Raw genomic sequence first — 25,186 nt, forward strand, 5'->3', positions numbered from 1 at the left:
GAAAAAGAAAGTGAAGGAACGTGTAGAGGTGCAGGCTATACCATTTGATATCTCGCTCATTTGGGAAGGAACGTGGTAGCAGAGGTTATAATGATTGGCCTTATTGTACAATCTGGCAAACAAACAAGCAAACAAACACAAAATTTGGCTGCTGACAACATAGTAGTATACAAGTATATAATGATGTTGATCCCATGCACTCCTAATGAAAACGCCTCATTCCAAACACACACGCGCACTCTTTTTTATTCAACAATATTTATTTCTGATTCCATATACTATGCATTAAAAATGTTTATAAAATGGGTTCAAGAATGTAGCCAATAGGAAGCGCTGAAATGAGACACACCTCCTTCCTTTACTTCAGTACAACTGCACTGCCTGTAATCCTATGGTAGATTGCACAGAACTCTTACAGCGCGCGGCGGCTCCTTTGATGAATTGCATGCATACGCGTACGCGCTGTCAATCCTGTAAACAACTTCTAGTTCGGGCTGCCGGCCGTTTTCAGAGTATGTTGTCTAGTAGGCCTATATGAGGAGTCTATATCAAGTCTTTAAGGTAAAGGGTGCATATTCTATGTAAAATAAGTAAGTTTTCATGCGGGTGTCCGGAAACCCAACCCCCCATTATACTTATACTGTATGTGCGGGACTTCCGCGAGTGCGACGTGCGTAAAAGTTTGGGACGAACATCTTCGGACGTCTTGACCCACAAAGGTACGTGAAAAACGCTGAAAAATGATGTTAGTTTTCGAATTTTCGACCCATTTTATAAAACAAATGATGCACAGGATTATTTCGTGGCGTTAGTGTAGGCGTAGCTCACTCTCGGGTATTTACAATGTAGTGCAACATGCACTCGGCTTCGCCTCGTGCATGTTTCACAATTGTAAATACCCTCGAGTGCACTACGCCTACACTAACGCACTCTATCCTGTGCATCATTTGTATAATACATCACTTTGAATGTGTTAGAATATTACCCAAAACAGTCATTTTTTATATACATACAAATCAACTCATTACTATGAAAAAAGAATAACTGAAAACATATTTCACATGAATTTGATACTGAATTATCGTGAGCAGAGTATAACGTATAATCAAGCAAAGTGAAGACATAACCTTTCGGCATCCATTATGTAAAAAGAGCAAACCGACAAAAACCCTCCCTGCAAACAAGTGCCCAGTCTAACCCCTGGTACCTCATCCCACTTATTCCACATAGAGTTCTATTATGTTCCCACATAATTATCAACACCTACCTATGTATCATGAATCACTCACGCATTACACGCACATACTCAACCTGGCAACAGCACCGACAACTATTATAGGCCTGTGCAGTTTTTCCATAGGTAGGATGAATTGTTCCATAGCAGCTGCGTGTCGATATCGAAAAACTTTATAATGATCTCAGCAGTGTGACATTTATTCAACGCAGTAAGAAATAACAATCATCCTTGCACCATCTGATAAGATAAGAATAGTTTACCTCTAAAATAGCCCGAAGACTTGGCCTCAAGACGCTCATAATCGGGTTCGACGACGGTTGTCTGGCCGCTAATCGTATACCATGGGCGTTGCACTTAGTAGTCGTAAGAACGGAATCCACTACCTGGTCGTCGTGAAAACTGGCGACCGGCTTGGCGTGGGAACCAACTCTGACGTTTACATCGCCTTCCACGACAAGATCGGTCACAGGACACGCGACATCAAGTTGAACAACCCCACGCGCAACGATTTCGAGCGCGGGCACGAGGACGAATTCGACGTCGACATCGAAGACAAGGACTTCGGTGAGCCGGAGTTCATCGAAATCTGGCGCGACGGTCAGCTGTTCGACGACGAATGGTACTGCGAGTTCGTCAGGGTGAACTGCCTCCGGACGAGAAGAGAGCACGTGTTCCCCGTGCACCGGTGGGTGTCGTCGACGACGCGGCTGACTCTGCGTGAGTACGACATGGTCCTGCCGCAGCATGACGCGATGAAAGATCAGAGAGCCGAGGAACTTCGGCAAAAGCAGATGATCTACCAAACCGTGAGACACAAACAAACATCGATGCTGCTGGTAAGTCGGCCCTTTTCCCTCTCCTTACTTTCCTCTGGAATAAATCCATACTGTTTCTTTCATTTTCATAATGTATAATAGCATGGATAGGTTTCTATTGCACGAATTCATAAGGAAATCTGTGCACTTCAAGGCAACGGGCATTTTGACCGAAAATTTTGAATGCATATAGGACAGATCAGACAAACCTTTGAGCAAAACCAGACAATTAAGGACTATTACCCCAAGGGCCCTCTTGATCACGTGACCAATTCATCTCTCTTTATGTCACTTCATCGGAAACTATCTGAAATTACATTTCTTGATGTCACTGTCGACAATGAAATAATAGTCCTAGGAGACCTGTTGCCAATGTGTGCTAAACAAATTCACGTAACATTGCTATTTAACAGACTTAAGCTGCATATCGTTTCCTTTTCCTTACAGACGCTTTACTCTTCCTTAATTATAGTGCTATCCCTGAAGTAAGGAACTTTAATATGGGGGAAACACTCATTACCTGTGACTCCATGTTCGGAAGAAAACGGATCATTTCATAAGTGTCCTATCATGCAGTCCAATGAGTTTCATTTACTTCTATGAACTGTATTAGCTCAAAAAACATCAAATTCACAGGCCCTAAATTTTTTATTTCTCTAGTCAAGCGAATAAAAAAAAATCCCTCTACCGAATTCTTTTAAAAGTTAGTTGAAACTTTTGGGTTTTGTGTTCCTTACGAGGTAAAGAGGTATTAAATTTGTATGTCCTTTATGGTTTGGTTTCACACTTTTCTTTATCTTGCTGGGTTTTTCTAATACTTTGCATTTCTTTCATTGTATCGGGCTTGCGCCTCGCTCGGGTAATCTCTGTAGTTTGACGTACCGAATGTACAATACGGAAAACATAAGTATACCATGGTACTGTAATAATCTATGCAAAAGTGACCGACAACCAAAGAGGAAGAAAATGGAACACGGCTCTTTTCCGTCTATTTGTTTCTTTGATTGTTTATAATCTTTCAAATACATAGAATTTATTCCTATCAATTCTTAAGGGTTACGACTAATCGCTTGCAAAATTCTGAGCATGCAGTTTTGTTTGATACAATAAAGATGATTAACATCATCCCTTGTTGTTAACACACATTATTTTCATGTAAGGGTTCATAGATGACATTTTTGGATGTACCATATGAGGTCAAGAAAGTTATTATCACAAACGTTTCGCTTTATCGAGAATGTACTCACAAATGTTCTTCTTCTTTTTTATGCCTCCGCCACGAAGTGGTGCCGGAGGCATTATGTTTTCGGGTTGTCCGTCCGTCCGTACGTACGTCTGTACGTCCGTACGTCCGTACGTCCGTACGTCCGTACGTCCGTACGTCCGTCCGCTTTCGTTTACGCGATAACTTGAGTAATATTGACTTGAATTCTACCAAACTTGGTCCAAGTATAAAGTATGATGGGGCAATTAGTTGATTAGATTTTGGGTGAATCCGCCGAAGGTCAAAGGTCAAAGGTCATGGTCAAATCATGAAATTGTATCCGTTTACGCGATAACTCAATACTGGATCGAGCAAATTTCACCAAACTTTGTCGGAGGATGATGTATGATAGGACAATTACTTGATTAGTTTTTTAGTGAAATCGGACTGAGGTCAAAGGTCAAAGATCAAGGTCAAATCCTGAAATTTATCTGTTTACGTGATAACTCAAAACTGGATGAAGCAGCTTTCACCAAACTCGGTCCAAGGATGATGTATGATGGGACAATTAGTTGAGTAGATTTTAGTGACATTGGCAAGAGGTCAAAGGTCAAAAGGTCAAGGTCAAATGCTGAAAATGTTGCTATTTCCCCAATATCTATGCAATGCCCTTAGAAGGTATTTTCTTGAAACTTGGTGTAGACATGTACTACTGCATAAAGATTCTCCAGAGAGTTTCATGTCATAAGGTCAAAGGTCAAAAGGTCAAAGGTTAGGTGAAAATGTTGTAATATCACTTTTCTCACAAATGGTTCAATGTATCTTCATGGAACTTGGTACATACGCATGTACTGACTTGCAGAGATTATCTAGGGAATTTAGGGGTCATAGGTCAATAGTCATAGGGTCAAAGGTCAAGGTCAACTCTTCAATATTTTATTATTTCCCTCATACACTAGTATATGAAATGCTTGCATTTTATTATTAGTTTTCTAACTTAATATCTACATGCATTACCTAATGGAGATTCTCCAGGAAATTTCCAGCCAGAATGTCAAAGGTCAAAGGTTAAGGGTCAAAGGCCAGGTTTCAATGCCCCCCCCCCCAAAAAAAAAAAAAATCTATTTTGTACTCTAATTACACTCTTTCTTCATACATTTGTACCTTGGAAATTACTTAATGCATTAAACTTATAAAAGGGTCTGTCAGAATTCAATTCCCCAAATATGTGTACCTGCACTCTTCGACAATTATAGCAAACCCAGTTCAAGGAAAGTGAACATTCAAGTCATTTCTGACAAACCTGTCATATTTTTATTTTTTTGCCAGTTATGTGAAACTGTCTTGGATCACACATTGTGAAGACATTGTACTATACCCCTATTGGGAGAATCATGCATTATGGCGGAGGCATCAGTCGCCATAGCGACATTTCTAGTTTTTAATGCCATCATCAATTCTTTATAGTGTAAAGAACTGCCTGCTGATGACACGTTCTCCACCCACCACAAGGTACGTCCACATGTTCAAAAACTGTCTAAGAATAATCTTTCTTTCTTTCTGTCTGTCTTTCTTTTGCTATTGCTATTGCTAAACAAGTCATGTGTGGAGAAATTGTGTTGAAACCAGGTTTTCCGCATTATTTATCATTCATGCTATTCATAATGTTAAATGTTGAGGCTGCTTGTTATGGCAAGTATAAATGCCGGAACGATCTTTGTCATGACAATTATGCTAATAATGCTCAGAATAGTAATAACCTGCGGCATAGTACTGATGATCACAACAACAAAAACAAATAAAGCAGTACAGTTCTAGTATTACTATAGTACATGGACCAAGTAAAGCTACTGTCATTCTAATGTATGATGGCACGACGTAATTATACTCAACCGGGTGCACGTCACGAGTTCGACACCCACGAATCATACAGCCCACGGTTCATGCAGCCCATGAGTCATACAGCTTGACACAAAGTTTGACACTTAGCAAATAGGGCCCATGAGTCCGACACTAGGCAATCAAGGCCCACGAGTTCGACATTAAGCAAACAAGGCCCACGAATTCGACACTATGCCAACGAGGCCCACGAGACCGACACATAAAGCCCCGTGATATAATGTCGGACATGTGCGTTGTTTTTGCTCAGTGTCGAGCTTGTGGGCCCTCTATAACTGTTCTGCTCATTCGTCACCTTCAAAACATGGTGGTTGCTGCAGCACGTAGTCCTTGTTTGTGGCAGCATAAGTTTTTTTTTTTTTTTGTTCATCATTCATGAAGAGGGAAAAAAGAGTGGCAAGCGAAATAGTCAGTCACAGCACGGTCCATCAATGTTTCACACATTTGAATGATCAAAACCTCACCGAAGCAATGTCCACTTCCAGCACATATTTGAATGTATGACCACTGGACATCACCATTGTGGCAAATCATCACAATGGAATGGAACTCCTCATCAGGATTGAGGTTCATTAAAGAGGGTGTGTGCGACTGTTTGGTCATTGAGAATCGGACACTTTTTTAACCACATTAGCCGGGCCCCTCAGTCATGTCCAGATATGCAGGCGTCACACTATACCGAAATTGAGCACCGATGCTTGGACATGCGACAAAGGGAATACCTCTGATCGCATAGACATCGGGTCATTCGTGAGAGCATTGATGGAGATGAGGATTAGGGCTTTCAACTGTTTTTTTTTTTTGAGATATCAAAAAACCACTCAGGAAATAATACAAAGCATACCATTCTAAGAGGAATTCAAAGTTTATTAGATGAAAATTGGTTTTGGAATAGCTGAGACATCCAAAAACAAAGTAAAACAAAGCGATCCTAATAAAAGGTGGGTCCCACTTTTTATTACGATTGCTTTGTATTAGATATCCCAGCCATTTCAAAAGCATTTTTTGTCAAATAAACGTTGAACCCCTCTTGGAATTACGTGCTCTTACATATCTTATAAGAAATTTCTCATGATCTCACCTAAAAATGTTACAAACCTGAAGTTAGGTCTCAACCAAAACTATGCGATCTCTTTAAGCCATCGTATGACCGCTGTGTTGCAGCTTCTCAGGCTCCGGCAACTCCGTGTTGCCATCGTGTTTCCTTCAGTTAAAGTTCTTGATAAAGATTCGCGTCTTTATGTGGTCTTCTTGTGTAGTTTGGGTGGCATCGTACGCCCTTCTGTAGGCATCGTATTAATTGCTTCTGCCATTGATTGGCTTTTGACAAAGTTCGGAGTCAGCTTCGCACAAATTTGAAAATTCCACATTCGTATTGCCATCTTGTGCCAATTTCGGGACAATGTGACGCAACCGCTATTGGAAAGTAGGGATGTAAGGAAGGGGGTAAAAGGTAAAACTTCGCCTCTCACAGTATACTTTTGTTTCCCGATCTTATCAACAGCTGAACTTCGCGAGTAATGTCGTGAAGCTCAAAGTGGCCACTAATCTGATAGATATCACCACAGATTGTTTCACGTCTCTTGAAGACGTCAAGAGCATCTATCGTCCGCCTCTCCTACCCGTTCCCACGGTGAGTTCGTTGAGCAGTAGAGTCGTACTTTTACTGGGGCTTGTGAAGCAGTAGGAACGAGAACAATAGTAACAGTAGCAGATGCAACAAAACGGATGGTAAAATGACTTGAATTTGAAGGGTTCGATAATAAAGGCACAATTTACCATTTGCAGATGAAACAAAAACCCAGCATTTGTGCTTTAAAATAGTTCTAAAATGTGAGATAAGGATAAAAACAACCACTGTAAAATTTTTATTCGGTAAAATCGATGTTAAGTATTGTTAGATATACATACAAAATGTAAACAACATTTATAATAAAAATGTTTCCAGACTAAACCGTCTACAGTTACGGTTTATTGAGAAAAATACTGATATTCATTTATATTTTAGGCTTTATCGCGAAAATCTTATATGATAGGATGTTTTGTGGTACAATAAACATATGCATTAAATGTCCTGTCTTGAAATTTTTTTAAATCACTGTTCCCAAAGGTAAACAGGACCTTTAAACGCCATTTCTAAAGATTTTGAAGTACTAGTTTTCAGTCAATAATCAGATACAGTTGTACTAGTATAAAGCAAAATAAAACCTTTCCAGTGATAAATCACATGAAACATAACAAGGAATATCCTTGATGTTATGGTACAAATATCCCATATTTTCTTGATATGGTCTTTGTTTTGGTAACTATAATCGCAAATATCTCAACCTAAATAAAACGATTTTTTTCCCTCATCTATACCCGGCGATGATCATAGTCACGTTCCAAACCCCACTAAAAATAATTGTAATGATAATTATAGACCTGTTTCAAGAGGGTCATAGTGCCGGTGTGGGCAAACAAGCTTTTACAAAGATGAACACACACAGGACTCGCGGTTCAAACCCAGGACCCTTTAGTCTTAAAGAGATAGTACAGTATTGGTGGAGATGAGAGTTAGGCTTTTGACTTTTGGCCAGATACCAAGAAAACACTTATTAAATAGTACAGAGCATACCATTTTAAGAGGAATTCAAAGTTTATGTGATGAAAATCGGGTTTGGAATGACTGAAACATCCAAAAACAAAGTAAAATAAAGCGATCGTAATAAAAGGTGAGTCCCACACTTCATTAGAATCGCTCTGTTTTGGATATATCAGCCCTTTCAAAACCAATTGTCGTAAAATAAACGTTGAATTCCTCATGGAATAACATGCTCTTTCATATTTCATAGAGGTTTCTCATTATCTCACCAAAAAGTGCTAGAAACCTGAAATTAGGTCTCAACCAAAACTATACGATCCCTTTAAACCCCCAAAGCCTTTTCCACGGTGTTCCCGTAGCTCTATGAGCCAGTTCGTAATTAGCTCATGTACACATCTGTACAACAATGGTCCTTCATTTTCTCAGTTTGTTTATATAGGTACTTGACTCATTTTCAAAGCGACATAACGCATAAGCTTTCCTGATGTAACAATGCACCGTATACGGATTCATGTTCAAACGGAAAATCAACTTGCATAGCTCAGTGGTGGCCAGAATGGTTTGTCAAATCACACTTGAACAAGTTGGGAAAGCATCCATTTCTTTTTTCTTTTTCTTTCTTTGCACTGAATGCATAAACAAATCTTTTTTTATTGATATTGCCAAAAACAAGGTTTTTATAGATAATTTAATGAACAAAAGGATTACAATTTTATGATAGCTCATGCTAGAGTCACACACGGCCGGATCACAAAACGGATTTGATACGGGTGAAAATGAGCCGGATTAGCCCCGGAATGAAGGGCAATTTATGCTACGGTCACACATGGCCGGATTTCGAACCAGGTCCATAAGGAATTAAAACCGTATCGTCCCGGTTTGAGCCGTAGAGACCCTTATTGACCCTTATCGAACCGTATAAAAATCCGCTTTAAATCCTTAACTGAATCCTTTTCAACCTTATCGACCCTTGTCAAGCCGCTTCGACCCGTACCGACCAGGATGTAAACCTTGTCATCATCCGTTGCATGAAGGCAATGCGGTATACGACGAGGGTCCATACGGTTTTACGCTGCGGGTTGCAGCGGGTCGATGCGAATCAATGCGGTTCGAACCGGGTCAATTCGGATATCAATACGGAATTGAAATCCGTGAGAAAATTTTGAACATGATCAAAAATTTTTCACCGCCGTATCGTAGCCCCCGGAATCCATCAGTAATTGACACGGGTTACGATGCGGGTCAATGCGGGTCTCTACGGCTCGAACCGGGTCGATACGGTTTTAATTCCTTATGGACCCGGTACGAAATCCGGCCATGTGTGACTCTAGCATAAACATCACATCAAGGATGCTTCTCTTAATGAATTTAAACACAAGCACTTTGGTACAACAAAGTTAGTGACCCCTTTTCTGCTCATGCACACAGTGGAACTACGAACTGGCGTATGTGGGAGCTAGAGGCATTTGGCTTCTAAATTCATTCTGAGGAGACGTCAAATTTTGTGTTCCTCCCTTTCTTGCAGGGTATGCATAACTGGAGATCGGACAAGGAATTTGGATACCAGCGTCTCAAAGGCGTCAATCCCACACAGATCCGACTTTGTACCAAGATTCCAGACAAGTATGTTAGTCAACTTGTTTCGTTAATATTTTGTTTTCTATCAGTTTTGCTTTTTGAAGAGCAATTCAACACCGCGTTCAAGTTGACTTTGATAAAAAGAAAAAAATCAAACACACAGAGTGGAAGATGTTAAAATTTCACATAGTTACACACTACAGTGATGTCAGTCGCAACAACAGTTTGAACACAGCGTGAAATCTCTCCACACTGTTAAATTCGAGCTTTTTAACAGTGTGAACACATTGTGAGTCATGAATTTACAGTGTGAAACAAAGCATTACTATATCTGTGAAAACCACACCAGTTTGAAATCATCTTCACACTGTTATATGCGAACGTTTTCACAGAGTCGACTATGTGAACACACTGTGAACACACTATGGGAAACTGTGTTCTTTCCAGTAGTGAATATGCAGTCAGGTAGATAAGATATACAGTGATGATGACATCGTCCCATATCTCTAACATCTCAGACATCACTGAAATCATGATTTAGCAGCTATTGACACTTTCACTGCTGCACAGCCACTTCCAATATGGGATTCGAGGGATAAAATGCTATCCAATTTTCTGAAAATTTCGAGGATTACAGGATTTTCTGCGAAGACAAAGTGAAGTTATCAAAATGGGTTAAAGTTTATTATTCTAGAGGTTCGTTAACCCGACAATAAAATAAGGGTTGTTATTCAGAAGGTTGGTTAATCCGAAAACGAAATAAGGTTCGTAATTCCGAAGGTTGTTAGGTCGTGCCTTCTTTCTATTTTCTCGTTAAAGAACCTCATTTCAATGATCGGAATAACAAAGCTTATTCATTTTCGGATTTGCTTACCTTCAAAATAACGAACCTTATTTCATTTTTGGGTTAACAAACCTTCGGAATATCGAACCTTATTTCAATTGTGGAGTTACGAACCTTGGAAATAACGAAACTTCGAAAAAATGCCAAGATTAATGCTCTGATTAATGATTTCTTATTTTCATTTTCTGATTAACAAACATCAATAGGTATGGGGAATACCTTATGTTTCGGAATAATGGACCTCAGAATAACGAAACTTATTTCATTTTCAGATCAACGAACCTTCAGAATTAGGATTATCACCTTTAAATGTTCAGAACCACTGCTGAGAGATGGATGATATTCTTTGGGAAGCTTCCGTAAATACTATAAAGGGCAAAGTGATACTGACATTTCTTTTTCTTTTTTTTTCTGCAACGAACATTTAAAAGTCTTTGCACAAGTCTCTGTCTAACAGGTAGTCAATGTTAACTTCGAAATGGTTGAGAAATGGATTCATGGAGACCGTTTCCAGTCACACGTCTTTGACAAAGAGGATCTATTGTTGACGTATAATGGAAGTACATAATAATAGTACAGAAACTCTGTATTTACAGGAAGTTGTACCTCATACCAAGCACTTCTGATGTTACGACAGTCGATATAATGTAGTTGTTTTTATGTATAATCATTGAATTGCCATCTAGTTATTTTGTATCGCAGTTTCGCCGTGACAGAGAGCGATCTACGGCCACTTCTTGAAGGCATGACCATCGTCGAGGCGACATCGAAGAAGCGTCTCTTCATCGTCGACTACGGATTCCTCAGAGACTTGCCCTGCACGGACAACAGATCGGTAAGAATCAACATTGTCATCGAGGCTAAATAATGAGATACAGCACTGCGCTGGCTTTGGAGGGGAGAGCCCCTCAACAACCATGATGATGACACCCCTGTTCAGAAATATGCTGATCCTATGATGCACATTTAAATCACAATTTCAATGGTTATAACCCCCTCTCTCTCTTCGTTTTTATCTTTAAAAGACGTAAAGAAGAGGAGAAAATGAAAAAACAAACAAACAAAACTCTGACAGTTAGAACGATAAAATATACTTAAGCTGTATAGTTCTGCGAATCAATAGTAGAATGTGACGTACATGTTTTCAAACCCTATAATAGCTGCGACGATCATAATATCGCCGTAGAACGAAAAAAAAAAGTGTAGAATAAGCAGTACTTACTGCTGGTAATGTTTCATCACGTAATTGTAGACATTGATGTGACTGAGACTCTGAGAACAAACTGATTTTCGGATTGTCTCGTGTATCCGATTCCATTCTTGCAGATCTGCGCGCCGATGGCTCTCTTCTTCGTCAACATGGACAAAAACCTCCTACCCGTAGCCATTCAGCTCTTCCCGGATCCAGCCCCGGATAATCCGGTGAGTGATCATACCTTTCAAAAGTCCAAGACGGACAAGGCACTGTGTATACTGGGTTGTTTGTTTGTTGTTGTTATTGTTTTTGTTTTTTAAAGCAGACCGCGGAGTTGTTATTTATTTCCCAATTTTGATCTTGTAATTCGTCATTATTTAGACATGTTTCTAGTATACTATCATCAGTTCTACGAAGGAAATAGCTCCATGGAGGAGGTACATTGATGGGGGTTGGAGGTTGGGGGTTGAGGGTTGCGGTTGCGGGTTTGGGGATGGGGGTTGGGGATTGGGGGTTAGGAGTTGGGGGTTGGGGTTGGGTGTTGGGTGTTGGGTGTTGGGTGTTGGTGTCGGTGTGGGGTGTTGGGTGATGGGTGTTGGGTGTTGGCACACAAACACACAACACACAGCATCTCTGTGTGAACACACACAAACAATACAATACGGCGCAGAACTTTCATGCGTATACGGTACTTCAAGAAAATCGAGCCTTTTGCTGTTCTGCCCAATGAATATTCATGAGAAAATCTCTCGCGTGGTTACGGAAAAAAGAAAGCGCATCCCATACGCACTCTAGAATGTCACCCTCTTTCGCACTTACACTCGCTGTACATTTGCACAGGTATTCTATCCATCCGACCCCGAGTACACGTGGCTACTTGCAAAGTGCTACTTCAACAATGCCGATGCTTCGGTGCACGAGTCGGCAAACCATCTCGGATTCACTCATCTGTGCGGAGAATCCGTTGTCGTGGCAACCAAGCGATGCCTCTCTCCGTCCCATCCGGTTTACCGCCTCCTCGCCCCGCACTTCCTGTATCTGATCGCAATCAACAAGTGGGTTTTCAAGAAATGAATTCTCATGCTTTCTAGTTCTATATCTTTGTTATATATTCATGTGTGTTTCTATGTGGGCATAACATGCGTCGATGTTACTTGGTAATGTGTGTTTGACTACGTTTCTGCCATTGACTACGTTTATCTGCCGTTTGCCTCCGTAACTATCTGAATGCTCTGCCAAAAAAAACACAAACAACAACAACAACAACAAATAAACAAGCTGTTTTCTGATCCCCCCCCCCCCCCTTCTTTCAAGATTCGCAGTGGAAACCTTAACGAACGAGGGTGGCTGGGTAGACAGGGCCATGGCGATAGGGAGAATCGGACTGTTTGAAATCATCAAGCGAACGTGGGCCACTTGGAGACTCGACGTGCAGGGCTCCCTTATCGGTGACCTCGAAGAGAGAGGAGTGGCTGACCCGGAAGTACTTCCAAATTACCACTACCGCGACGACGCGTTGCTCATGCGTGTCGCCATTTTCGATTACGTGAAGCGTGTCATTGATTATGTTTACGGTGAGACGGTGTCATATGAACATGTTGTCATATTAATCACGTAAATAATATCCATCTGCATTCTGGGGGGGGGGGGTGCACTTTGTCGCCCAATATCCTCGTAATAGTGCAAATGAAGACTGTTTGATTATGCCGCACAACAAGCTACTAAGTAATAACAAGCTTTCATATGAACTCGTGGATATATAGAAGTTATATTTTTCGTCTTTTGACTTTGTTCACAATTTCAAAGACCTGCTGTTTTGGGGTTGTTTGGTTTGTTTGATTATTATTATTTGTTTGCTATAAAGCAAACTAAAATCTAAATTTCTTATCAAGGTATGCTTCTCTTCAATTGATGACGAATTTCTTGAATTCCACTTAGCATGCTCAGACAGAAGCAGAGGGATGTAATCACTCTTAAAAATCTATGCGCTAAAAGGCATGTGCTATTTTACCATTTTGAGTTGACAAATTTATCAAATATCAAGAGATATCAAGCATGGTAAAAATTCAGATTCAACCTCTTACGCGTGTGCACTGATTGCTACTGGGAAGTGTTGAAAACTGTGTTGCACATGAAAATGTTTCGAGTAGACATTAGGCTAAATTTTTTTTACAGTATATCATAGTGAGATAGATACTATCTCATCAAAAAGCTTTCCATCAATACCTTGTTTTACGCTAAGTGTTAGCAAGCAGCAGTCACATACAAGTTACAAGTAGCAGAGGGTTGTGCATGATGTAGGGCCTACATAGACGTACTGGTCCATGTTTTATGAAGAGTTATAATTGATTATAAAGTTGATTTCTATCATAAGTCCATGGCAGCCTGAGTGGTAAGGGAATTTACAACCCATTATATCTTTTGACAATTCCTCACAGACAGCCCTGAGAAAATAGAGGAGGACCACGAACTACAAGAGTGGGGTCGATTTCTTGGCGGGAATCCCGTTAACGAAAACGAAGCGGTCGTCGGGATGAAGGTATTTAATTGAACCACACAATCGGAAGCAACGGGCTCCACTTGATGGGGAAAAGTAGGGCAAACATTCTCCAATTATATCCATTATTGGCACCTAGATTAATGAAGACTGCTTCGAAGAAACCTGAATCGTCACATCTTGCTGTGACAGAGATCTTCGTGTGTTCACACACTAACTGATTTGTGACATAAAATCACAAGGGTCCAAGTAGATGTGGGCAAATTCCATCTATAGCTCCATCTATACTTCAGACGCATATATATATATATATATATATATATATATATATATTTCGTTTCGTTTTGTTTTATATCAGTTTGTAGCTTAATTCATTATTCGCTGTCCTATGTATTTTCTGAGGGTCCCATATCGTACAAACTTTGCTTTTTAGTGTGACCCTCCATTTCCATTGCATTCTTAATTAACATGTACTATATGCATATGTATATATCGTTAGAAAAATATACAATTGTGTTTTTTTTTTATTTGTTACTCATTTTCACATGTACTTTGTTAATTCACGGGTGTTTTGCAATTATTACAAATATGTTTTACTTATTCATTGTATATGATTTTCTCTGTTTATTGATCGAAATGAAAAATAGATTTGAATCTTTCAATAATATATATATAACTAATCGTCCTATTCTGGAAATACAACATCATATACACGTTGTTGTTATTGGGTAGAATGAAATTATTTCCTGAGTAGGATAGTCATTATCGATCACACCACAGCAAAATCACCTTCTAATATCTTTGGTTATACATTTTAGGAACGCTAGGACGTTGTTGTTGTACATGCGAGTAAGTGGTCACTATTCAATCCGACTTTGAAAATTGTTTTGATCGATTCACCCAACACTGGCTTGGACATGGTTTCTATAAATTCAAAGTAATTTTGTGTCAAGGAAAAGAAGAAGAAGCAGAAAAGGAAGATAGAAGAGAAGGAGGAGGGAGAGACTAATGATAGTGAGGAGAAGAATACAAGGATAAGAATGATAAGAAGAAAATAAGGGCGAGAGGGAGAAAAGGAGTAGGAAGCAAGAAGAGGACGAAGACGAAGAGGAAAAATAACCGAAAGAAAAATAATGAAACCAAAGAAGAAAGTCAGAGAAGGAAAGGGGGTTACAAGAAAACATGAAGTTGTGATATACATTCTTGACTAAGGCCCCGTTTACAGTGAGTGACAAGGCCGGGCTCGGTCGCGGCCGAGCCCGGGCTTCATTTCACTGTAAACGCGCAAAAGGCCAAATGCGGTACCAAAATCGGCCGCGCATTTGGCCAAGCTCTGGAGGTAGTCTTGGTCGCGGCTCGGCCGCGGCCGAGCCCGGCCTTTTCTCACCGTAAACGCAAACTGGGCCAAATGCGGTACCAAATCTAGTCTGGCTTCCAGACCCTCTGCCCGTACTTTTTCGCTATTCGGGATATTAACGCCCTCAACGTCGAAAACTAGTATATGGTTTAAGGTGGTTTTGTCCTGCAGAGGTCTTTGCCTTCGGCAAAGGCGCCACTTTGTCGCTGGGCGCCACGCAGAGTCCAGTTGGCAAAGGGTCTGAAAACCAGACTATATCACCGGCGCCCTCCCAGTAAAAGTGTTTGTTTACAAGCAGAGCGCCACTACGACAAAATATTGAAAGGTTTACATTAAAAGCCCGAGCCGAGCCCGGCACTATAAACGGACAAAATTGCGGGGCCGAGTACCGCCATTGATGCTGGGCTCGGCCCGGCCCTGCACTGTAAACGGGGTCGAATCCGCCTTTAAGTCTTTTTGCCCTTCCTCCCTCACTTTCCCCTTCTCTCACAATCTATCTATACTTTATCTCTCAGACCTTTCCATCTTTCTGTCAATCAGTCAATCAGACAATCAATCACTCACTCACTCACTCAATCAATATTAATCACTCACCCATTCAATCAATTAATCAATCAATTAATCACTCACTCAAACAATCGATCACTCAGTCAATCAATCAATCGATCAATCAATTTAATCACTCAATCAATCAATCAATCAGCAATCAATCACTCAGTCAATCACTCACTCAATCACTAATCAACCAATCAATCACTCATTCACTCAATCAATCATTATTCACTCACTCACTCAAGCAATCAATGATTTAATCAATCAATCACTCACTCAATCAATCAATCAGTCAATCAATCACTCACTCACTCACTCAGAGCTCAGTCACTCACTCACTGAATCAATCAATCAATCAATCGATCAATCAATCAGTGATTTGCCTCTTTCTTAGTGATTTGTCTCTTTTTTGACGCAGGGTTTGCCCAATGACGGTCACTTCAAGACGACCTTCGAAGTCGCCGACACGCTGACAAACTTCATCTTCATTTGTAGTGTCGGCCACGCGGCGGCAAACTTCGGTCAGTACGATCAATACGCCTTTCCCCCGAATTACCCGGCATGGCTTCACGGAGAACCACCTCGGGACAAGGTAGGCATACAGGAAAAAGTTATGATAATGACGACGACGACGATGATGGTAATAATAATGATGCTGAGGATGAAGATGATAATGATAATAATAACAATAACTATAATAACAATACCAATAATAATAATAATAATAATAATGATAATAATAATAATAATAATAATGCAGTCTTCATTATCCAGGGTAGCCTCTTCAAAGTTGACACTGTTCTACCAGAGGGCCCTGATACTTTTTACCCTTTTGTTGCCAGGTACGCTGGGTCGAGAGGACATGGTACGGGTAAAAATTATCCAAGGATGTAAGCCCTGGACTGGATTCACATTCAGGTCCTCCGACTGAAATCAGGAGTCTTATCCACTATGCCACAGGGCCGTATTAGAGAAACTAACTATATGTATGAGACTACACACAGAGAAATTAGGGTTCTATTAGGGTTCATATTTTCACCCTACGAGCATATCTAACTAAAAGGCACCTTATAGGGTTCGGGATGGGTGTAGGGGTGCAAATCCGAACCCTAAAGGGAGCCAAGTCTTAAGGGTTCGAATTTGGAACCATTCCATAGTCTTTCCCGAAAGCTGACATGTGGGTGTTGAATGGTGTTTGCTTGAAATGCCACACTATTTTTGGATATTATCGTATATTTTTATTTGAAAATATAACTACACGTTGTTAAAGAGTTACAGTGTCATCAGTAATACTGTACTAAAAAAATTACTACTTGAATTAAACATTTGTTTTTTCTTCTCGCACCGGGATCAAGAATATCATTTCAATGACGTTATCATAGAGTACACGTATTATGCGTGCACGCGTGGACCGTTCAGCACTTGGTCAATGGCAAAGCTAAAATCGCATGCGCACGCCACGCCGTTGGTCGCGCGGTATACGTACGTACGTGCATACTACTGACGTTCCTCGTTTGAAATGGACAGACGACCGTGAGGTTGGGATGATGAATTAATCTTTTTGATGAGCCAAACGTTGTGAGTAGATAGTTGTACTATAATTCCGTTGAAAATATTTCACAGTAATCGATGATGATATGTGTGAATTATGCTAATCGAATGCTGAGTGGTGAAAACTGATGCGAAAGAGTTGCATCGAGGTACATGTGTACTAACATGTCAGAAGTGCGATCACACATATCAGGTACATACAGTAAAGCATAGCGAATAAGTCAATGAAAGTGCACGGTAATACGGAAAGCCTCAACCAAGGTACTAACTACGACCAACAGCCCCATACGCATAGCCATAGCGTAATTACGCTATGCGTATGGGGCTGCTGGACGCAGTTACCAAGGTACGTACGTAAATAGGTGACCGGATATAGTCGCATCATATTCGTTAATAGGAATTGTTACGTTTGAGCCGAGTTGAGGCTCAGTTGGATATTGGTTTCTGTGAAGTTGACACGAAGAACGATGTAGGCATGTATGATGTGCCTAATGAAGAAAAATAGCGTTCCTGGTTCATTTAGGAGAATTTAAGACATGTATGAAGATTGAAGTCAGAAAATTTAGGTTGGCCTTGACTCCTTGTTGTCTATCAATGAAAATAGAATGTGTGTTATAAATTAGCAATGCCATAGTCACAGAGCATAAGCAATGATACACGATATGTGAATTTAGATAATATCTACTGGAGAAGTTGCATGTGCTAGACATGACATAAAATAAGTCACACAAACAAGGTATGTAAACGGTAAATCACTTCAGAAGTACAACTACTTGATCCCATACTTTAGCAGGTAGATATTCCAATATTGATTGTATGTTGAACTTTGTTTTATTCAATTACAGGTTGAGCCATGCTGATCCATGCTGATGCATGGTGTTAGCTTGGTCTCATACTGGGCCAAAGGGACCTGTGATTATTCATCATCGAGTTCACTATGCATCAAGTTCAATAATGGTCTTCAGGATGAGTGATGCAGGTCAACCTCGAGAGACTGGTGAGCCATATAGGATGCCAGAGCTGGAGATGGAAGATGTTCAGGATGTCAATCCTGGTTCCTCGTTGAGTCAGTGTGGAAGCCATGCCAGTCCTTCTGAGAGTGATGGCCAGAAGGGCATACTATTTGGCAGCTGAAGCAGGTGCTATAGAAACGCATCAAAAACTAGAGCTCGAGGAGTTTCGACTTATGCAGCGTAAGATGAGATTAGCTATGAAGACCAAGCTGCAGGTTGCTGAAGCAGAGGATCAGATATACCTTGACTACGAGAACAAGAAGTTGGGAGTCGGCTTTCCTGTGAAAGCAGAGGATGAAACCTTGCTGTACCCAACTGAATGCGCCAACCAACCAGTACACACGAGTACACCGATTTCCCTGACTAGAGAAGTAGCAAAAACGTTATTTTCAAATTTTCTTTGACTTTTAGCAGATATAGTCCAAAAGCCAATAAGATCATCAGCATCATGTAGTATCCCTGAACCAGGTTTGATGAAAGCCCATCAATTTTTCCGTAGATACATCCGCACAGACCGGGAGACAGACAGGCAACCTGAAAACATATGCCTCCGGCACCATTCAGGGCAGAGGCATAATAATGAGACTCCTATGTCATAGGCTATGTCATGTATGTTTAAACCATATAAAATTTGAGACGGGTCACATTGAATCCCCCCCCCCCCATTAGAATTGCTAAACACCACGGCTCTAGAAACATCTTTCCATTTTAATCCAGAAAGTAATCACCTCCCTGTTTTTAGCCGAGGGTGAGCATGAAGCCACTCCATGAAATGAAGATTAGCATTTTTTTTTTTTGCAAAATATATGTGAAAATGTCTAATTTCATAGATAACGATAACTATTTATTCTGTCTTCTAAACTGTTGTCAGGTTATTCCCTTTCTTTAGAATGCACTGGGCTTGAATATTTACAAGAATACTCTAAAGAAATATATAATAGAAAAATACAAGAGAACGAACTGGCAAATTACAAATTTAAACACAACCTAAAGAGAACTTGACTTCTATTCACTTTTATCTTTTTTTCTTTTTTTTTTTTGGGGGGGGGGGGGTGGATTATGGATGAAAATATGAATCTGCTAATGGATATGAAATACTCAAATTATGCTTTCCATTATATTTCATACTAGATGGGGTTAGTTTGTATTGTTCATATATTAGATATTTCTTCACCATCGATAGCCTCAGTGCTTCAATAACACATGCACACTTTGAATTGATTGTTTAAGTAGGGAACAAAAAAAAAATAAGTCGCCTGCTGTTTTTTTGTAGTAGACAGCCACCCAATGTATGTCAATTTTGGGCAATCTCTGGCAATGCAATGTCATAAGTGGAGTAGCTTTGTGACACTTGACAGAAGCATGATTTTCTCACAAACCCTTTATGTATATAAGGATTGAAAAATAGAGTTTGTTCCAAAACCTGAGAAAACTCAACATATCATATCTACTTTTTTGCATATAAAAGAACACTGGACTTCACTCTTTAAGAAGGCAGAAACTACATGTATTATCATTGCCCTTACATACGTCAGTGACTTGTTGAGGAAATGTGCATGTTTTACCTAAAAGAAAAAAAAAAGTGAAATTCTCTTTAGGTTTTCCTTGAATTGTTCTACGCATGTGACATCATAAACTCTTCTCACTCTGCTGCGACTGCACAAATGATTTAAAGATTATTAACTTTTGAACTGAATGTCCGCTTTTCACTTTTTTTACTGATGTGTTCTAATAGTATAAGCGAGTTCGGAGTACCAGTTTGAGCATGTGCGGAAAAAGGTTATTTGTACCGAGAGACAGGTTGGTTTTTTAATTTCACTGAGATAAGCATCTGTAATGCTAGGATTATTCATGGAATCCTTATAAATATTGCCTGCCAGTACATCCACTTGACAGCAAGCCTGGTATTTGGCAATGTTAACACACAAAAAAGTTTGTTAACATATTCAAAACAGCACTTAATAAAATAGATGGTTCCCTAAGTGTTGATTGACGAACCATACTGGTCACTTCATCTACACTGGTTAGGTTCATTCTTTGTTTGAATATGAGTTCCATAAATGGCTATGGTGGGCAAGCTGCTGCATTATGTCACTTTGAATTGAGTGAAGTGCCTAACCAACTGAGAAAAATGAAAGGTCAGTTGTACCTATGTGCACATGAGCTATCTCCGGACTGGCTTATTGCTGCGCATTCACTCAATCCACATGTAGGTCTATATGAAGGTGGACTTGCCCTCTAACTCTGATTATAATTTTAAGCTTTCTTTAAGTAGGTTGTATAAAGTGCTGATATATTTGTGTAAGGTTTGGTGAAAATTAAGTGTTAAAATGATTGGAAGAGTTGTGAGACTGTAACATCAACACTTGAGGTATTTCTCATGCATGATCATAAATCTCTGTAAAATATTGATGGTAATACATGTAGTAATAATGATAATGATAATAATAATAATAATAATAGTAATAATAATGATGATGATAGTAATAATAATATATTTTGCTTCTGATCATTATGCTTGTGATGGTGCCAATACCAATACCTGCTATATGAATGTGAAAAATCGACTGCTCTTTACAATATTTTGAATATTGGGGCTAAACTGCATACATTGTGTAATTATATTTATGGTCTACTGAGTACAATGTGCTTCTTGTTTCCATCGCTTGAAAAAACAACAACAATGTATCAAAAAAATTGTTTTTAAACTTGTCTCACAAGACATATTCCTTCCTCTTTATGTCCAGTTTGTCATGCCACTGATTGGTTAACTTTATTTTCCCTTTCTGAGGTTACATTTTCTGTGGAATTGTTAATGTTAATTTGATGCAATGAAAAGTGTTTTCAGATGTGCTATTCTGCCCAAGATTTATAACTGGGACATATCTTTAGCTGTGTGCATAAAAAAGTAACCAAATTTAGATGTGCATTCTTCATTTTTTGATTTTTTTCACCTTTCTTATCATTGGTGTAATTGTATATGAAAAACAAAATGTGAAGTATACTAATTGTATAATGGCGCACATTCGCTAGCTCTCAAGTTTGGAATTGGATGGAATATGTCAGTACAAGTAGTGAGTTTCAAATATATATGACAGAACTTTGCCATACCCTTCATTGTTTTGGCAATAACTTGTGTACGAGAAATCAGAGTTGACATATCGCTGTTAATGTCTAAGAGCGTCATAAAGGTGCTTTTGATTACACATAAAGGTGCTTAAGATGTACCGGTAAATTCAAGGTACATATCTATGATCCATTCTAGAAGTAGAAGGACAATGTGAAAGATATTTGTCACATAGTTTACTATTACTCTGCACAAGCTTCAGGGATTTTTTTAAATAAAAAGAATTAGTGCTTTTTGTCAATGTGGTAACTTCCTTTAAAAGAAGAAAAAGTAATCATTTGATGGAAAGAACAAATATTTTTTTCTTTTTCAATGTACTGACCAAATTTCATACATTTTTGATTTACATTGTCCTTTTTATGACAAAATATGCATCTCGTATTAGAATTTGTAGAAATACAATGTATATTTGATGTTCACTTTAAAGTAAACCATGAAAAAGAAAATCGCTGTTAACTTGTCCCTCTTCCATTAGACATATATTAAAATGTTAATAATTTATATGTAAGTATGCACTGTATTCATCATGTTTATGTTCTATTTGTTGTTGAATTGAAGTCTCTGGCTTCATTTTTCGAAAGATTGTGGATTTAATTGACTGAGAAACTGTGTGTAAATCTATGCATGCTATTTTGCGTCATGTCTGGAGTGTTGCCTTAGGTAATTGTTTGTGAAGTCAGTGAAGGCATCCAGTAGACATTAGGTAATTGTTTGTGAAGTCAGTGAAGGCATCCAGTATATAATTATTTTGGTTAAAAAAAAAAGGTTATAATTTTCACCATATGGGGTGCAGAAAGGTAACCCTTTATAGAGACGTGTGCAAATTGTATTGCATCCTATATTGCGGTGACTTTATCACCCCATAGGGTGCAAAATTACAACAATAACAATATGAACCATAATGGGTGCAGGTATGAGGTGCAGAAAGGGAACCCTGTATAGAGGTCCATATTTGCACCTTATAGGGTGTTGAATATAGGGTGCTAAATAAGAACCCCCCAAAATAGAACCCTAAATGGAGCCGCTGGTGTTACAACGATATGAACCAGAAAGGGAGCAAATTTGCACCTGAATTTTTGTTCACCATATGGGGTGCAGAAAGGGAACCCAATGTAGGGGTGCAAATATGCACCAGATATGGTGTTGAATATAGGGTGCTAAATAAGCACCCCCAAAAATAGAACCCTAAATGGAGCCGCTGGTGTTACAACGATATGAACCCTATTGGGTGCAGAAAGGGAACCCAATGGAGGGGTGCAAATATGCACCATATATGGTGTTAAATATAGGGTGCTAAATAAGCACCCCCAAAAATAGAACCCTAAATGGAGCCGCTGGTGTTACAACGATATGCACCCTGTAGGGTGCAAATTAGAACCGTAATTTCTCTGTGTGTATTGTACAATCTATACGCTCTGTATAGGCCTGTGGGTGATATGTCGATGACTACGTCTGTCTAGCAATATTGCTCATCTGTCTGTGTATTCTCCTGTCCTGTTGATAGATTAACTGTTTAGATAATGGTACATGATAATATTATGTTTCAAAATCTTAATCTCAAAACGATTGCACCCACCTCTATGATGTAACCTCGAATTTCCTTCTACTATTCCCTCCCATGCAATCCCCTGCAATCTTTTAACCCCCGGGATTCCCTTAGACGCCCCTTACGGCAGACGACCTCATTGACCAACTTCCAGACAAGGAGGAGACCCTGGATTTGATGACGGTGACCAAGATTCTCAGCACCAGGGCCACGAAGTCACTCGGAGATTTCGAAATCTGCTACATGTTTGATCCTGAAGCCCAGACTGCGATTCAGCGGTGAGCTTAAATTTTCTTTGGCATTGTTAACTTCAGTATTAAATCCGCCGCCGTTTCCAAGATAGTGTGATTTCCAAATGTAGGGTTAGCGCATGATATACATATACATGTACTGTGTTAAAGCCAGGTCCCTCTGTTGGGAAAATCCAGAGCTTTATCTCCCATCAAATAGAGGCACTCACATGATATTATCATTATCGTTAATATGGTTATTGTTGTTATTATTATTTTAGGTACGTATTATTACAACCTCGAAGAGGAGATGGTGACCCTCAGTAACACCAGGGGGGTGGGACCCACCTCCCTGGTAACACACAAATCATTTTCTGTGACACTGAGCACTACCACGTCACCATCAAACGTTGAGGGAAACGACAAGAACTGACTTTATTCCTCGAGCGCCAAGTTTGCAATTTCATTTTCCTTAAGAACTTTCCATCCTCTTGGGTTTCTCGGAACACGTCATGCAAACATTAATTTGCATATGTATATACATGTATATATATATATATATATATATATATATATATATATACATACATATATATATACATACCCTTTATTCACGACAAAAGACTACAAGGTGAGATGGCAAAACTCCCAACAATTTGTTCTACAAGAAAATGATGTGTCATATCCTGAATGATTCATTCTTTAAAATGTTGCCGTACTCGTATAAATAATTATGACAAACATAAACATTATTTCAGCTCTACGTTACGAGAGTTTTCTACTACAAATACTGTTAACTATGTTGACGATTGTTAACACAGGTTCCGAGCCGATTTGCAGGCGATAGCGCAAGTGATCGATGAACGCAATGACGCCAGAGAGGAGAGAAGCGAATTCATCCATCCGCGGGAAGTGCCTAACTCTATTGGTATCTAGAGAGGGCGACAGACCGATGAATGACGCGGAAATCCACGAAACGCCTGTTTGGAAAAAAAAAAAACCACCAAAAAGTCAGTGCGAAGAAGCCAGCTCGGAGTTAGCTCATGTGCATGTTGGTAAAAATGACCATTCTTTTTCTCAGTTGGCTACGAGGCACTTCACTCGTTTTCAACGCGACTTAATACGTAAGCTTTCCCGACGTAACAAGTTATGAAATTCATCAGTCATGTTCAAAGGATGAACTGGAGGAATCAGGTGATCAGAATGGTCCATCAATTAACACTTTGGAAAGTATCCATTTCATTATTTGGCACTGAATGTATTATAACGATCCTTTTCTGTTGATATTGCCAAATACCACTTTTGCTATCAGGTGGATGTGCTGGCAAGCACCATTTTATAAGGATGTCTTGAATAATCACTACATCACAGATGCTTATATTAGCGAATTCAAAAATCAACATGTCCCGTAGTGTTGCTACAATTTACCTTTTTTTTCCCCTAACTGGCTTATAATGCAGTGAAAAGGCAGCATGCATTGCTGACAGCTCTGATAAACAGTCTCTGGCCCATGTCATCTAAAAAAAACCCCAAACAAACAAACAAACAGACAGCCAAACGCTCATATTTGGGGGTTTTATGTTGGGTATATAGTTAAGCCATTGGCTGCTGGAACATGCACAAAGTCTATTAACAGATTAAGATTTTAAAATCTCCTTTACAGGGAATGGGTTGAGGGCAGATAAGAATAGTGCGGACGTGTGAGACAAAGAGACAAAATGTGGAGTTAAGGGGTATACTAAACGTTATCGTAGTCCCTATTATTGAAAGAGATTGCGATAGAGTCAGTAAAAACGTACAATACGCACAATCATTACTCCCAGAGGATCAATACTTTTCAAAATGTTCTTTTCCGATACCAAATTCTCACTCATTCATAACACGGGAAAGCGCAGCAGTGCAGGCGACGATACCTCTAGATTTGTAGTCCACATATATCTTGAATTGTGAGTGGTGC

The 25,186-nt window shown here is 39.5% G+C and overlaps 1 protein-coding gene across 1 annotated transcript; it reads left to right on the forward strand.

The window, feature by feature from the left end:
- The first annotated feature begins 1,578 nt into the window (after window positions 1–1,578).
- On the forward strand, window positions 1,579–24,165 carry LOC139739697 (polyunsaturated fatty acid 5-lipoxygenase-like). The gene is made up of 12 exons (XM_071650307.1): window positions 1,579–2,073; window positions 4,724–4,768; window positions 6,660–6,788; window positions 9,265–9,362; window positions 10,864–10,996; window positions 11,488–11,583; window positions 12,197–12,411; window positions 12,671–12,930; window positions 13,795–13,895; window positions 16,181–16,354; window positions 23,114–23,277; window positions 24,051–24,165. Exons 1-12 carry the CDS (start codon window positions 1,579–1,581, stop codon window positions 24,163–24,165), a joined length of 2,025 nt encoding a protein of 674 aa, XP_071506408.1.
- Window positions 24,166–25,186: the final 1,021 nt, after the last annotated feature.

This window comes from Diadema antillarum, unplaced genomic scaffold (genome assembly GCF_040938485.1).
Source record: "Diadema antillarum isolate AM-2024a unplaced genomic scaffold, OU_Dant_1.0 seq00000810_RagTag, whole genome shotgun sequence".
NCBI classification, from domain to species: domain Eukaryota; kingdom Metazoa; phylum Echinodermata; class Echinoidea; order Diadematoida; family Diadematidae; genus Diadema; species Diadema antillarum.